We start from the raw sequence: 13,615 nt of genomic DNA on the forward strand, positions 1-13,615 counted from the left end.
TGATGTCCTTGACGCTTGTCAAAACGTGACCGGAAGTGGATGAGTGGCTCAAAGCGATGCCACCATGGACAAAAGGAGGCTGCGCTCTGGAGGTAGGACGGAATCCACAAGCAGCTTGCCGAGTCTTGAAGTACCTACGTTGATGGTAAAGGCAATCAAGAGTGTTGCACGTGTATCTTTTCGGGTGTGGTATAGACGGTTGTTTTGCCAAAGAGCAAATTCTTGGGCTGAGGCTCAGTCCGTCTTGTCGAGCCATGAGTATTCATCCGCCTTGACAGGCATGACCTGATCATGATTGAACCAAGGGCGGCATTGGTTTCTTTAAAGATGACGTGTAAGTTTAGAAACTCGCACTACGGCCCCGCTTAGAGAAATTCCAGGGGAGATGGTGGGTTCCTCGGATGTAGTCGAAGTCAATGGCGGGTGTACAAGTGTTTGTTTGTTTGTTTTCCTGGAGGCTGGCAACGGAGAGAGTTCACCACAAACTTTCAAGATCCAACCCCCTCTTCCTTGCATGGGAGGGGAAGTATGCGCTCGGTACCTGCAGCTGTCAGGCCCTCGAGCAACTAAAATCCCTAAGCACCCGCTGGTCAAGAGTAAGCGAGGTCTAAAAAGATGATTTGGTTCCGTCCATTGTTTTGCGTTTGCGAACAAACAATCACCCGTCAGTCAGCACCATCGCCCCGAAAAATGCCACATGAACGAATAGTATGGGAATGGAGGGTTGCATCGTCGGCCACTCCATCTGGTAGGCAACGAGACGTCGCGAGAACATCCGACGGGTGTGGGTGAAACTAGCGCACATTCAAGGCTTCGTATCTGCAACGATGCACTCACACACCGGCGAGCAATGAGCAGAAACGCCATACCAAGAGGTCACGCATGCAGGTGGAGTGTTGTTGAAGGTCAGCGGCAGCATCGTGGTTGCTGGGATATATGAATACGGGAAAGGGGGGGAAGGGCCTGGTAGGGAGTGTGCCTGTACGGATACTGTCTAAGTAAGAGACGAGAACAGTCGGGGGGGGGGAGGAGGGGCGCCACGGCCTGACCGGACGACGTGGAGCCAGGGGCCGGGGGTGAAAATAGTGGATATGGCTGCTAAATACGGCAGGCTTTGGGAGCCCGGGACACCGGTAAAATTGAGATGGCAGCCGTGATTGGGCCACTGTTTCGGCCGGCCCTGGCCCCAAGCAGCCCGGAGTGGCGGCCACATGCATCCCTGATGCGGGTGACCTCATCGCCACCGTGGCTTGGGGTACGCCTTGTTCCTGCATACCTAGGTACCTACCTACCAGGTAGGTAGGCACTGAGTAGATGCTGCTTATACGCTGGTCAATGGCCGTCTTTATGGGCGGGGCAGGACGCTAAACATGCCAACTCGGGGAATGTGGAGTCACCCTCGAACTTCAACCGACTTCACTTGCCTATTCCACACCTTTCTTCCCACCCATGACCCCATTCACTCTTCAAGGTTCCTACACCTTTCCTTAGAGCACCTGCTGCGCTGTCCACCACTTCTTCATTGGGTCAAGCTTACTTGCTTGTTGAGGGTGTGGGAGCTAGGTAGGAGGGGAAACAAAACAAGGGAACGAGGACAAGGAGGGGAAGGGGGGTTCCGCTGCCTGGCTTAGGGAACAGGAGGGAACCCTGCAGGAAACTCAGGCGTGTAATGTGATCTGATAAAGCATCTCTCTCTCACATTCTCACTGCTGTGCCTGGATATGGTCACTGGCTTTGCCTTTTCTACCCATTCACCACCCCGTCTCCTTCACTCCTTCATAACCTTCCTCTCACACCCTTATTCACAATAACCGTCCTCCTTTGTACCTACGGCGTCCTGGGCCACCTTGTTCCATCCGTGTCTTGTTCACACTCTCCCCGAGTCTACTTGCCGCTTGGATATATTAGTGTCTGGTTCATCCACATCCTCCTATAGCGCTGCATCCCATCTTCAACCAGAATCAGAAGATAAATCTCTTGCTCCAGCTTCCAGCTCAACGTTTTCTCCGTTATAGTACATCGCCGCCGCTTTCAACGTCCCTCCTATCATCAGAAGAAGAACCCAGATTGGCTCACCATCTCAAACGCAACAATGCGTGCTTCTCTTGCCCTGGTGGCTGTCTACGCCGCTGTCACGGCCAGCGCATTCCAAGGCTTCAACTACGGATCCACCTTCACCGATGGTCGGGCCAAGACACAGTCGGACTTCGAGTCTGAGTTCAAGACCGCAGCAAGCCTCGAGGGCACGAACGGCGCCTTCACATCTGCCCGCCTCTACACCATGATCCAGGGCGGAAGCACCAATGACCCCATCTCGGCCATTCCCGCTGCCATCTCGACCAAGACTACGCTCTTGCTCGGTCTCTGGGCCTCAGCCGGTGAAGCCGCCTTCGCCAACGAGCTTGAAGCCCTGAAGAAGGCTCTTGTGCAGTACGGCTCTCAACTTGGCGGCTTGATTGCTGGCATCTCGGTCGGCAGCGAGGACCTCTACCGCCATTCGCCCACTGGCGTTGCCAACAATGAGTTCGCCGGCGCCGAACCCAACACTCTTGTCAAGTACTTTGACCAGGTTCGAGAGGTCATCAAGAATTCGCCTCTGAGCAGTGCTCCTCTTGGCCACGTCGACACATGGACTGCCTGGGTCAACGGCAGCAACAGTGCCGTCATTGACGCTTCCGATTGGATCGGAATGGACGCATACCCCTACTTCGAGAGCACCAAGCCCAATGACATCTCCGACAGCAAGGACCGCTGGGCCGATGCCTTGGGTGCCACTCAGGCCGCCGTCGGCGGCAAGCCTGTCTGGGTCACGGAAACCGGCTGGCCTGTTAGCGGAAAGATGGTCGGTGCTGCTGTCCCCTCGCTCGAGAACGCCAAGAAGTTCTGGGACGATGTCGGCTGCCCCATGTTTGGCAAGACCAACGTCTGGTGGTACACTTTTCAGGATTCTTCTCCCACCACTCCCAACCCGAGCTTCGGTATCATCGGCTCGATCCTTACCAACAAGCCTCTGTACGACCTCTCATGTGACAAGGCCAGCTCTGGATCGTCGTCTTCCGCCTCTGCCACTTCGACCAAGGCCGCCTCTGCCAGCGCTTTTTCGCAGACTAGCGGTACTGCGTCCACATCTGCGTCTGCGCCTGCGTCTGCTTCAGCTTCGGCTTCCGCTTCTGATTCTAATCCTACAACTGCCTCCTCCACCGGTGGCGGCTCTGGCTCTGGTTCGGGCTCGAGCCAGCAGAGCTCCATTCTTGGCACCGCTACCACCCTGACGACTGCCGTGCCGACCAGCGGCTCTGGAGCTGGTGGAGACGGCAGCGCAACGGTCAGCCTAACTAGCAGTGCAGAGCCATCTGCTTCCCAGGGCTCCGGCTTCAGCTCCGGCACTAGCCGCCCCGGTACTAATGGTACCGTCAGCGTGCCAACGACGGCGCCCACCGTTGTCCCTAGCAGTGGTGCTACTTTGACGACCTTCAGCGTCGTTATGCTAGCCGGCATGGCTGCCCTGGCCATGATGTGAGGTCCGGGGATGGTTGAAGGAGCATTCGGTTCTCGGCGTCAATAGCATTGGCTTTACATCATTATAATGGTCAGTTAAAGTGGATAAGTAATCAGCATCCGCATATCCCGCGGCGACGAGGAAACACATAGGGGGAAGAGTGGTTCAAGAACGATTGGTTTCTGCAGAGCTTTGATAATGAGGGGGGAAGCAGGATAATCGGTTGGATGCAGATACCTACTCTCCTTTTGGGGCGAACAAACACATTTGCCAATAGGCTGGCTATGAACATATCAATCAAAAGTTTTCTTGTCCATTGCTTGATCGTATCCAAAATTGAGACTTTTTGCGTTCTTGTATGGGACAGACACAATTCAACCCATGAGCGTAAGGCCTGTCAACCTAACGAGCCATGCTAACCTAATTGCATTGAGTACATCTTGAGTGTTGTGAGACGTACATATCCAAACGGTCAGCAACGCGTGCTGTTATACCAAAATGGGCAACTAGACACTGTTCCCTCGACTGAAATACACCCCAAAAAGTGTCTTTTCGTACCAGTGTGTTTACATTGGAACAAATGCCATGTTTCGGCCGTTGGAGGGCGCAGTCTATAACCCCCCCCCCCCCCCCATCCCATACCCCTCTCTTCTCTAAAGCGCCCTCATCTATTTGCAGCTTTTGCGTCTCAGCGCATCTATTCGTCAAGTCTCGTCGCTCCTAGTCGCCTGGTACTCCCCATCCTCCGCCTTCACTCCTTCACATCCCCAAAAAGCAGCTCCAGGTCCCTCTTCTCGCCGCTGTGGTACACCATCTCGTAGAACACGCCCCGCGCCCTGTACAGCTCGGCCGGGCGCCCGGCCTCGACGACGCGCCCGGCGCCCATGACCACCACCGTGTCGTAGTCGGCGATGGTCCGGAGCCTGTGGGCGATGGTCACGAGCGTGCGCTCGTCGTCGACCTCGCGCCGCAGCACTGCCTGGATGCCCCGGTCCGTCTCGTAGTCCATGCTCGCCGTCGCCTCGTCCAGCAGCATCAGCCGGCTGCCCCGGACGAGCGCGCGGCACAGGGACAGCACCTGGCGCTGCCCGTGCGAGAAGTTCTCCCCCTTGGCGTTGACCGTCGTCGAGAGCGCTAGGCCCGAGGCGTCGGGCGCCAACGCGACGGCCGCCGCGGCCGCCTCGGCGGCGTCGGCGTCGGCCTCCGAGTGATACCGGAACGACGCGATGCCCTGGCACGACTCGAGCGCCCTCTCGAGCACCGGCGCCGCGATCGTGCCCGTCGGGTCGAGGTTCGACCGCAACGTGCCGTTGAAGAGCACCGCCTCCTGCGGGATGATGGTCAGCGCCTCGCGGAGGCGGCGGCGCGGGATCCTGGTGATGTCGATGCCGTCGTAGAGTATCTGGCCTGAGACGATGTGCGTGAAACGTAGAAGGGAGAGAACCAGCTACGGTTGAAGAAAGAGAGTTAGCATGATTTCCCTTTCGGCGAGAGAAGAAGAAGAGGAGGAAGAAGAAGAAATCAGAACGGAATGGAAGCGTACCGTAGACTTGCCGCTGCCGGTGCGGCCCACGATGGCAACTCTCTCTCCGGCCTTGAACTTGAGGTTGACGTCCGTGAGGATGTTGGGTCCGTCCTCGTCGTATCGGATCGTTGCGTTGCGGAATTCGATCTCGCCTGTCGACGGCCAGTCTCGGGGCACAACGTGCGAAGGGTCGTCGGTAAACTCGCCCTCTTCGGGGTACGAGTCGTCCGCCTTCTCCTCGGCCTCGAGGCCGGCGTATTCCTTGATGCGAACGAACTGTTCTTCGTTAGCACTTTTGCTGTTCGTTTATCGGCATGTGTGTCGCTCCACTTACGCTTTGCAGCTCGACCTCGAGATCGTTCATGCTACGAACCAGTTGCAGGATAGTCTGACTCAATCCCGTGGCGTTGTTGAGCGAGAAGCCCACGAGGCCGGCACCCACGACACCGGCCTTGGACACGGCGATGATGCCCGCGCTCAGCCCGACCAGGGCAGTCACCACGTCCACGCGCATGGCCACCCATCGGTTGCAGTTGAAGTTGGCCTCCGCCGCCCGCGACCAGACGCGCAGCTTATCCGCCAGGTTGTTGCCAAACGTCTGCGGCATGCCGCTCCTCGCGCGGATGATGGAGAGCCCGGCCAGCGTGTCCGCGAACTGCGAGAAAATGGGCGATTGCGCCGACGCCACCAACCGCTTGATGGTCACGGCGGTACGCGTGTAGATCTCGCCCACGACGATGCCGGCTGCGCAGGTCACGGCCGCGGGGAGCATAAAGATGGGCATGATGGAGCTGATGGCAAAGATGCGGATCACCAGCGAGATGCTGCTCTCGAGGAACGCGCGCAGCTGCGGGCTGACGGTCAGGTCGAGCGACGACATGTCGCTCGAGAAGCGGTTGATGATGCGGCCGACGGGTGTCTTCTTGTACCACGCCAGCGAGACGCGCATGACGGCGCGGATGAAGTCGTTGTGCAGCCTGCGGGCGGCGTGCCAGGCGCCGTTCTCGAACACGAGGAAGACGACGGCGTAGAGGACCGACTCGGTGACGGTGACGGCGGCATAGATGCCGAGGTAGAAGGCGATGTCGACGGCGACGTCCTTGCTGTACGCCTCGACCCAGACGGAGAGCCAGAGGGAACCACCCATGACGGCCAACTGCGAGATGAGCATCATGACCATGCAGAAGACGGCGTACCACGGGCCGCCGAAGTAAGTCATATACTTGAAGACTGTTCAACAATGTTCGTCAGCTCGGTCTCTTGCGTGCGCAACAGTGTTAGATAGAGAGAGAGAGAGAGAGAGAGAGCACTTACACATCAAGCGGGCGCTCTTCCCGCTGGCCCTCATCTCCTGCGCCACCACGTCCTTGGTCCCCTTGTCGTCCGCGATCTTGCTACGGTCGTTGAGAGGATCCGTCTGCGTTTCGACCTCGGTGTCCGAGTTGTCAGAAACGTCGGTACTCTCGCCTCCTCCGACGTCGTTGGCAACGGCAACAGGGTGCCTGACGACGCCGATGTTCTGCTCGAAGTCTTTGATCGCACCGTTCTCGAGCGTGATGGCGACGTCGGCCTGCGCGGCAACCCACGGCTGTTGCGCCACCAGAACAACAGTCCGACCCTTCAACAGGTCGGTGCAAAAACACCGCTCCCAGAGTGACGCGGCGGTCTTGGCATCGAGGGCTGAGAATATGTCGTCAAGCAGGAGCAGCGGCGCCTTGGAGTACAGCGCCCTGGCCAGGGCCACGCGCGCCTTCTGGCCTCCCGACAGAGAGGCGCCGTTCTCGCCGACGATGGTCTGGTCACCGTTATCCATCTCTCTCAGGTCGACGGGTAGACAGCACGCATTGACGACGTTATCGTAGCGCACCGCTTCAAAAGGGCTGTTGAAGAGGATGTTCTCCTTGATGCTGTCGTTCTGGAGCCATGCCGTCTGTGATGCAAACGCAACGTCCTTGGGCCGGGTGATGGTGCCGCTCTCCTTGATCGTCTCTCCCAGCACCGCCAGCAACAAAGTCGTCTTGCCGCTACCGCTGGCGCCCGACACGACGTTCAGCCCGCCCTCTACAAAGTTGATTGAGATGTCCTTGAGCTGGAACGACGCCGTCTTGTTCCGCCGGAACGTCGCGTCCCGGATCTGCAGGGTCCCCTCGGGGTACTCCTCCAACGGCGTCGTGCTTTGGAAGTACTGATCCAGGCGGCCGATGGCGATCATGGCGCTCGTGATGTTCCTCGAAAGGAAGCCGAGCTGGGTGACGTTACGGCGAATGGTCTTGACGAGGTACGTAGTGGTAAATGCCGTGGCCGCCGTCAGGGGCTGCTTGCGTACGCCTACGTAGAGGGTGAACATGGATATCATGGCAATGTAGGGCATGAGGGCGGTGATCTGGTTAAGCGTCACGTAGATGAGCGACACGCGCCACAGGTCGCGCTGCTCATTCGCACGCGCCTCCTCGATGGTCTTGATGATGGCGTCCTCCCATGCAAAGTACTTGACGGCGCGGATGGAGGCGAGGTACTCCGACACGAGCGAGATGCGAGAGTCCTGCGCTCTTCTCGCCCTTCTGGTCTGTCTGGCCATCAGTTGCGCCACGAAGACCGACAGGGGCGCGGCGAGAAACAGGATCGCCGTGCCCACGAGGGCAGGCCACCCGAGCATCTTGTAGAGCCCGACAAACGCGATGATGGTGCCCGTGGGCACACCCATAGACACCATGACGATGTCTCGGGAGCCGAAGATGGCCTGCACGTCGGCGGCCATGAGGTTGGCCAAGCGACCGGCTGAGGTCGTGGACTGGCCGGGCTTCCCATCCTTCTTCTGTTTCTCCTTCTCGGAGTCTCCCTTGGGAGCGAAGATGTCCTCTTCAAGCTCCATGGAACCCATGGCCCGGTGGTACAGCTCCTGGGTCAAGGCGGACCTCAGACGCACGACCAGGCGAGTCGACGTGAAGACATACTGCTGGAACAAGACGGAACGAGACAGGGGACCGCAGAACATCAGAAGAAGCCAGAGCCAGGGACGAATCGGAGCGCCCTTGGGATCCGCAAGGTACGCCAGCAGCTGATATAGGCCATAAGGCGCAATAAGCTCGCAGGCGTAGGCCGTGGAGATGTAGCATGCCATGAGTGTCACCTCGCTCCGCAATAAGTAGAACAGGGTCCAGGCGGTCGTCACGCCCTTGACCCTCGCCTTCTTGATCTTCTCCAGCAGCAACAGCGGCTCGTCATACCACGGCAGGCGGGGCAGGTCGTCGAGGGCAATCTCCTTACGGGCGCCCTTCCACATCAGCGGCGTGAGCCACTCAAATGTAAGATAGTACGTAGCCCAGCTGCAAGTCTCCTCGGGCGCGGGCCCGCGGGCCTCGTACCCCTCGGGCACGTCGTGGGTCAGCGACGGGGGCACCCACTCCCGCGGCGTAGTGATGGCGACGATGAAGGCAGCCGCCAAGCCCACCAGGCCGCCAGTGACAGGCGCCGCGATGGCGCACTCGGCCGACGCTTCAATACACGGCAGGACGGACGAGGCGGCCAGGACCAGTAGCTCGGCCGAGATGACGAAGTTGACCTGGTGCAGCGCGACGTGCCGCCACTGCAGGTCGTTGACGAGCCTCGAGAGGCCGAGGACAAAGGCGTAGCCTACGGTCAAGGCGTTAGGCCAGGGCGTCTGGCCGCGGGCGCTAGCGAGGGCGAGGAAGGCCACGGCAGCGGCGCGGGAGAATTGGGCGGCGAGTTCCCAGGGCCATCTTATGGCTGCGGCGCGGATGTCGGGCCGTGTTGGTGACGACAATGACGACGACGACGACGACGACGACGACAACGGTTTAGTACGGCAGCGGAGGAGGCGGCAGGCGGTCCAGAGGGCGGAGAGGACGAGGACAAGGAACTGGAGGTAGCCGGAATCGGCGAATTGGGTGACGTCGTCGATCCACGACAGCTGTCCGTGGCTGTTTGAGGTTTTGTCAGTTTTTTCGGGTCCATGCTACCGATCAGGACCAACGTTAAGTGAGCGCAAAGTGAGTACGAGAGAGTATGAGGGTGAGTATGAGATTGAGTGAGTGTTGCGCACCCAAGCTTGATGCGCATGCGCGTCGAAAATGCAAAGATGAGGTTTGGTTGAGCAAAGTACAAAGTTAAAATGGAATAAACGACAAAGGGATATTATACGTATCCGGCGGGAAAGACGGGTCGCGATGCGACTGCAACGTCTGCGCCGCCGATCTGGGGCTGGAAAGCACCTCGCCGGCGCCACGATGCGCAAATGCAGACGAGACAGGAAGCCAACTCGCTAACTCACCTCTGCAAGTTGGTTAGCAGGACCTGGGCATGCGAACGCGCCGTGGCCGTGAGCACAAAGGCCCGCTCGAAGAAGAAGTCCACCACCATCATCGTCACCGTCGTTGTCGTTGAGGCCGAGGCCGGCGCGGTATGTCAGACTCGTGCGCGACCGTCCCGGAACTCTTTGCGCTTCTGGAGGGGGAAGGGGCGGTTGTGAGCGGCGGGGATTTGTTGAATATTATTGCGAGCACGTCATGGGCGACTTTTTGAGCGGAGAGAGCGCGGATGAGCTGATGGCAAGCAAGCGTTGCAGTGTTGTTCAGGTATTGCGGCATTCGACCAGGTTGATCTAGGGCTGTAGCAAGCAGAAGATGCAAGGGCCAGTCAAACAGGTAATCCGAAATAAAGATAAAAAAGACATCAACGACTGTCCTGCACAAATAACGAACGAACTTCAGGACCAATGTTGAACAAAGATGGTATGGTTGTGAACGAAATTGGCAGACCGTTGAATTCGCAAGTAGCGATTAGATACCACAGAAGCTTGGGGGGGGGGGGGGTCCAAGGATTCAAGCACCGTCAGGGAAGTGGATTCTCCTGTGTCTGCGCGCAAGTTGGAAAACAGAACGGACGAACCAGGCCATCCCAGCCAAGCAGGCACCGGTGGATGCATTCGTCCTCGCCCGGGGAGGGGCCGATTTCTCACCATGAAGAGGGGGGGGGAGGCCAACCCGTCCAGTCACGGCCTTGGGACAGGATGGGTCAAGATGGGGGAGAGAATGCTATAGGTAAAGTAGTTGGGGAGCGGCGGTGCGAAAGCGGCATCCAGATGTTGCAATTGCAGCCTTTCCACTGCCAGCAGCCCAGGGGGAGGGGGGGTGCTGACACTACCCACGGTAACCCACCGAGACCGAGACAGCCCACCATCCGCGCGCGGACAGCTTTGCCGGCTCGGGACCGTTGGTGGGGGGGGGCGGGTTGCCTGGAAGAGCCGACACGCAGACGTCAGCGAATCGCCCTCGAGTTTCGGTCGGGTCGGTGAGCTGCCCGTCCAAGGCTGTACCCGCCGTCCCCCCTGGGCTGGAACGGTGAGTTTTCCCCTGTGGCATGTCCATCTAGCTCCCGCCGTGGCTTTGTCCCCGTGGGAACCTAACTTCATCATTGGACCCGGGCGAAAGCTTGTTCTCTCCCTGTCGTCTCTTCTTAGCATCCAGGCATCACGGGTTTCTCGCTCCCCAACATGCGGTGTGGAAAGAAACGGGAAACCACAGACACACCGACTTACCGTAATTGTCTACCATCTCGTGTGTCTAACTCTTCCGCCTGTCTGCCCGTCTGCCACTGCTACAAAAAAAATTTACTGGCTGTCACTGATTGAAGCTCATCCCTTCCCGGACATCGTGGACAACGAATCCTTGTCGGACCGTTCCCGGCGGCCGCTCTCGGTCACTCACCACCACCCCCCCCCCCCCCCCCCCCCCCCCACACCCCCAACATCGGCGCCAAGCACCCGGTCTTCCCAAAACGGGCAGGTCCTGCTTGTCACAGTGTGATTGGACCACAGCATCACCACATCGACCTCTCATTGACGACTCGGCACCCGCTGTCGCCCGTTACTCGTGTCTGACACGTCCTACACACATTGTCTTCAACCGACGTACGCGGCATAGGCTGACCAACAAACGACACGTCATTCAAGCAACATGGGAAACAGCTCCTCGTCTGATTGTATACTCGCAACTATTCAGATTCGTCCACAAACACACACACATACATACACACACCCACCACCATACACAACTTACCCGCGGTGTTCCTGTTCATCATATGTACATTGCTTAATAGTAACCTTCTCGACCAGCTCTGAACTCAGCGAGCACCTTCACTTCCAGTAAACGCCCACCCATCCGTTGAACTTTCCCAAACGTTTTGACGCCCTAGGCAATGCATTTAAAAAAGCGCCCCATCATCCATTTCGTGCCAAGACCAACATTAGGGCACATCCAATGTCCAAACACGCCTGATGCCGCCGCTGCGGCTTAGTCAGCCTTGATAGCACTGTCGTCGTGTTAGCTTTGTCTGCATACCCCCCGGTTCAGGTACTTACCCGTAAATTCTCCTGACGAATGCGTACGCGCTCAGGAACCCGATGGTGCCAGTCAGGAGGCCGTAGACGCAGCATGCCATGAAGCTGTAGCTGAAAAAGAGCATGCTGCTTACGAACCCCGTGATGTGCAGCTTGAAAAAATAGTACCACACACAGTACAAAAACACCCAGAAGGCGCTGCCGCCGCCGACCATAAATGACTGCCACCACCAGTTGTAGTTCTCTGAGCATAGCTGGATGTAGATCGTCACCACCGTCACCTCGGCGATTGTCAGGATAAGTATCACCGACACGACGGCCAGGAATCCGAACACGTAGTAGTACCCGCTCTTGTCCTGCCACACCGACTGGAACACGAACAATAGCTCGATAAAGATGACGGCGAAGGGGATGAGTCCGGCGAGGAGGACCGATTGCCACGATTTGATATACCACGCCTGCTGCGGCACCTGGCGAGGGATGGAGCTAGTCTTGGTCGGGTGCTCCCAGTTCCCACCGCGGACGAATCCAAACCAGGACCCGGCGTAGACCAGAGGAACCTGAATGCAGAGCCAAAGGAAGACAATGGCCACGACGGTTCCGAACGGGATGGCCGTACTTGAGGCCTGCGCCCACACGAAGAGGTTGAGGATGAAGACGATGCCAAAGAGGAGACCCGGAAACAGGACGGCCGTAACGAGCGCGTTCTTCCGGAAGTCCTGCCCGTCAAATGTCTTGTACACCCGCGCCGAGAAGTACCCGGAGAAGAGGCCGGCAAAGACGAACAGGCCAACGCCCACACTGATGAAGCCGCCGCGGAAACTGGGGTTGAGAATGCCCAACGCACTCAGCAGAACGAGTCCCACGGCCATGAAGAGGAGCTGCATTCCCGACCCCACGAGGGGCGCCAAGAGGTATCCGTGCTGAGGCGTCCTGAAGACATCGGCATGCAGCAGCTTCCAGCCCGTAACGTCCTCCAGGGCCTCGTCGTCCGAAGACACGTCCCCGTCGTTCTCGAAATCGTTCCCTTGGTCAAGCAGCCCACCCGACTTTTCCGACAACCTGGGAGACCTGTTACCAGTCTTCTTACGCTTCAGCTTCGGCTTGCCGTCCTCGAGGGGAACCTCCTTGTACCCCTTGATGTCAGAGCGGATCGTCCTCGCCAGGATCATCAAGACGATGCCGGTGAGAAGACCACAGATAATGAGCGAGTTGACGATGGCCAGCCAGTGGATCTTCTGACCCTCCTCTTGGTTCACAAAGTACAAATCCCATCGTCGCGACCATTCAATGTTGTTATCCTCGCGGAAGTAGACAGAGTAAGTGTAGGGGATGGTGAGCTTGGCGTCGTCGTCGACATCTTCTTCATCTGTCGGGTGGTAGGAGGAGTCGGTGTTGTGCTTGGACGCGTCGGACGACTTATTCGGGGCGAGGTAGAGTTCAAGGTTCTGGTCAATGTTCTGCAGGTCGGCGGGGCAGCCCTTCTCGTCGCGCTTATTGTTGGGGCCAATACTTTTGGGGTATACCTCGAACCCGACGACGACCTTGCCGCCGCGTTCGCCGGCCTTACCGGGCGCTTTGCGCCAGCGGATGACAATGGTGTGGTGGTTGTTGATGAAGTAGCGCGGCTTTCCGCCGCTCGCCGCGTAGTCGGTAAACCCCAGCTTGAAGCCTGCGGCGTAGTACTTACGGCTTTTGTCAACGGTGACGAAGCTCGTCGCACCGGGAAGGTTGTCGACGATCCACTCGGTCACGTAACCATCCTGCACCATCTCTTTGGCCCTGCGCATCTCCTTCCTACCAATCTCCCGGTTGCACAGCAAGTTGCACGGCTTGTCCTGGCCGACAACCAGGTCGATATCGGACGTCTTTATCCTGTCACCGCGGAGGACCTCGCCGAGGTTCAGAGGGATGCTCTGTCCGCTAAGCAATCCGGTGCCAGGTCTCCGCTGGCCCGTCGGCGGGCACACAAAGGGGAGGTCGTAGTAGGCATATTGCAGCTGGGTGTTGTCGGAGTAGACCTTGTTGACCAGCAAGGGGATCTGCTCGCCGTCCTTGTAACTTTTGATCGACCAGCCTGTTTGTCCAACATAGTCAGCACAAATGTCTGTAGGATTTCAAGTCCAGGACTCCCTTGGGGACGTGGCGAACCTGGAATGTAGAAGGCGTCGGCTGGTGCGGCGAGCAACAGGGAGACGAAGCACCCCAAGCCAGCCTTGAGCGCCTGTCGCAT

The 13,615-nt window shown here is 58.3% G+C and overlaps 3 protein-coding genes across 3 annotated transcripts; 1 reads left to right on the forward strand and 2 right to left on the reverse strand.

The window, feature by feature from the left end:
- Positions 1 to 2,092: 2,092 nt before the first annotated feature.
- On the forward strand, positions 2,093 to 3,520 carry CH63R_04770 (glucan 1,3-beta-glucosidase; the record flags this gene model as incomplete). Its single annotated transcript, XM_018299745.1, has 1 exon — positions 2,093 to 3,520. One exon carries the CDS (start codon positions 2,093 to 2,095, stop codon positions 3,518 to 3,520), a length of 1,428 nt encoding a protein of 475 aa, XP_018160991.1.
- A 730-nt stretch (positions 3,521 to 4,250) lies between these two features.
- On the reverse strand, positions 4,251 to 9,404 carry CH63R_04771 (ABC transporter; the record flags this gene model as incomplete). The annotated part of the gene is made up of 5 exons (XM_018299746.1): positions 4,251 to 4,946; positions 5,043 to 5,300; positions 5,359 to 6,254; positions 6,339 to 8,965; positions 9,316 to 9,404. The coding sequence occupies 5 exons, from the start codon at positions 9,402 to 9,404 to the stop codon at positions 4,251 to 4,253; spliced, it is 4,566 nt and encodes a 1,521-aa protein (XP_018160992.1).
- Positions 9,405 to 11,335: 1,931 nt separating this feature from the next.
- On the reverse strand, positions 11,336 to 13,615 carry CH63R_04772 (endomembrane protein 70; the record flags this gene model as incomplete). The annotated part of the gene is made up of 3 exons (XM_018299747.1): positions 11,336 to 11,354; positions 11,404 to 13,459; positions 13,534 to 13,615. The coding sequence occupies 3 exons, from the start codon at positions 13,613 to 13,615 to the stop codon at positions 11,336 to 11,338; spliced, it is 2,157 nt and encodes a 718-aa protein (XP_018160993.1).

Source organism: Colletotrichum higginsianum, chromosome 3 (genome assembly GCF_001672515.1).
Source record: "Colletotrichum higginsianum IMI 349063 chromosome 3, whole genome shotgun sequence".
Lineage (NCBI taxonomy): Eukaryota > Fungi > Ascomycota > Sordariomycetes > Glomerellales > Glomerellaceae > Colletotrichum > Colletotrichum higginsianum.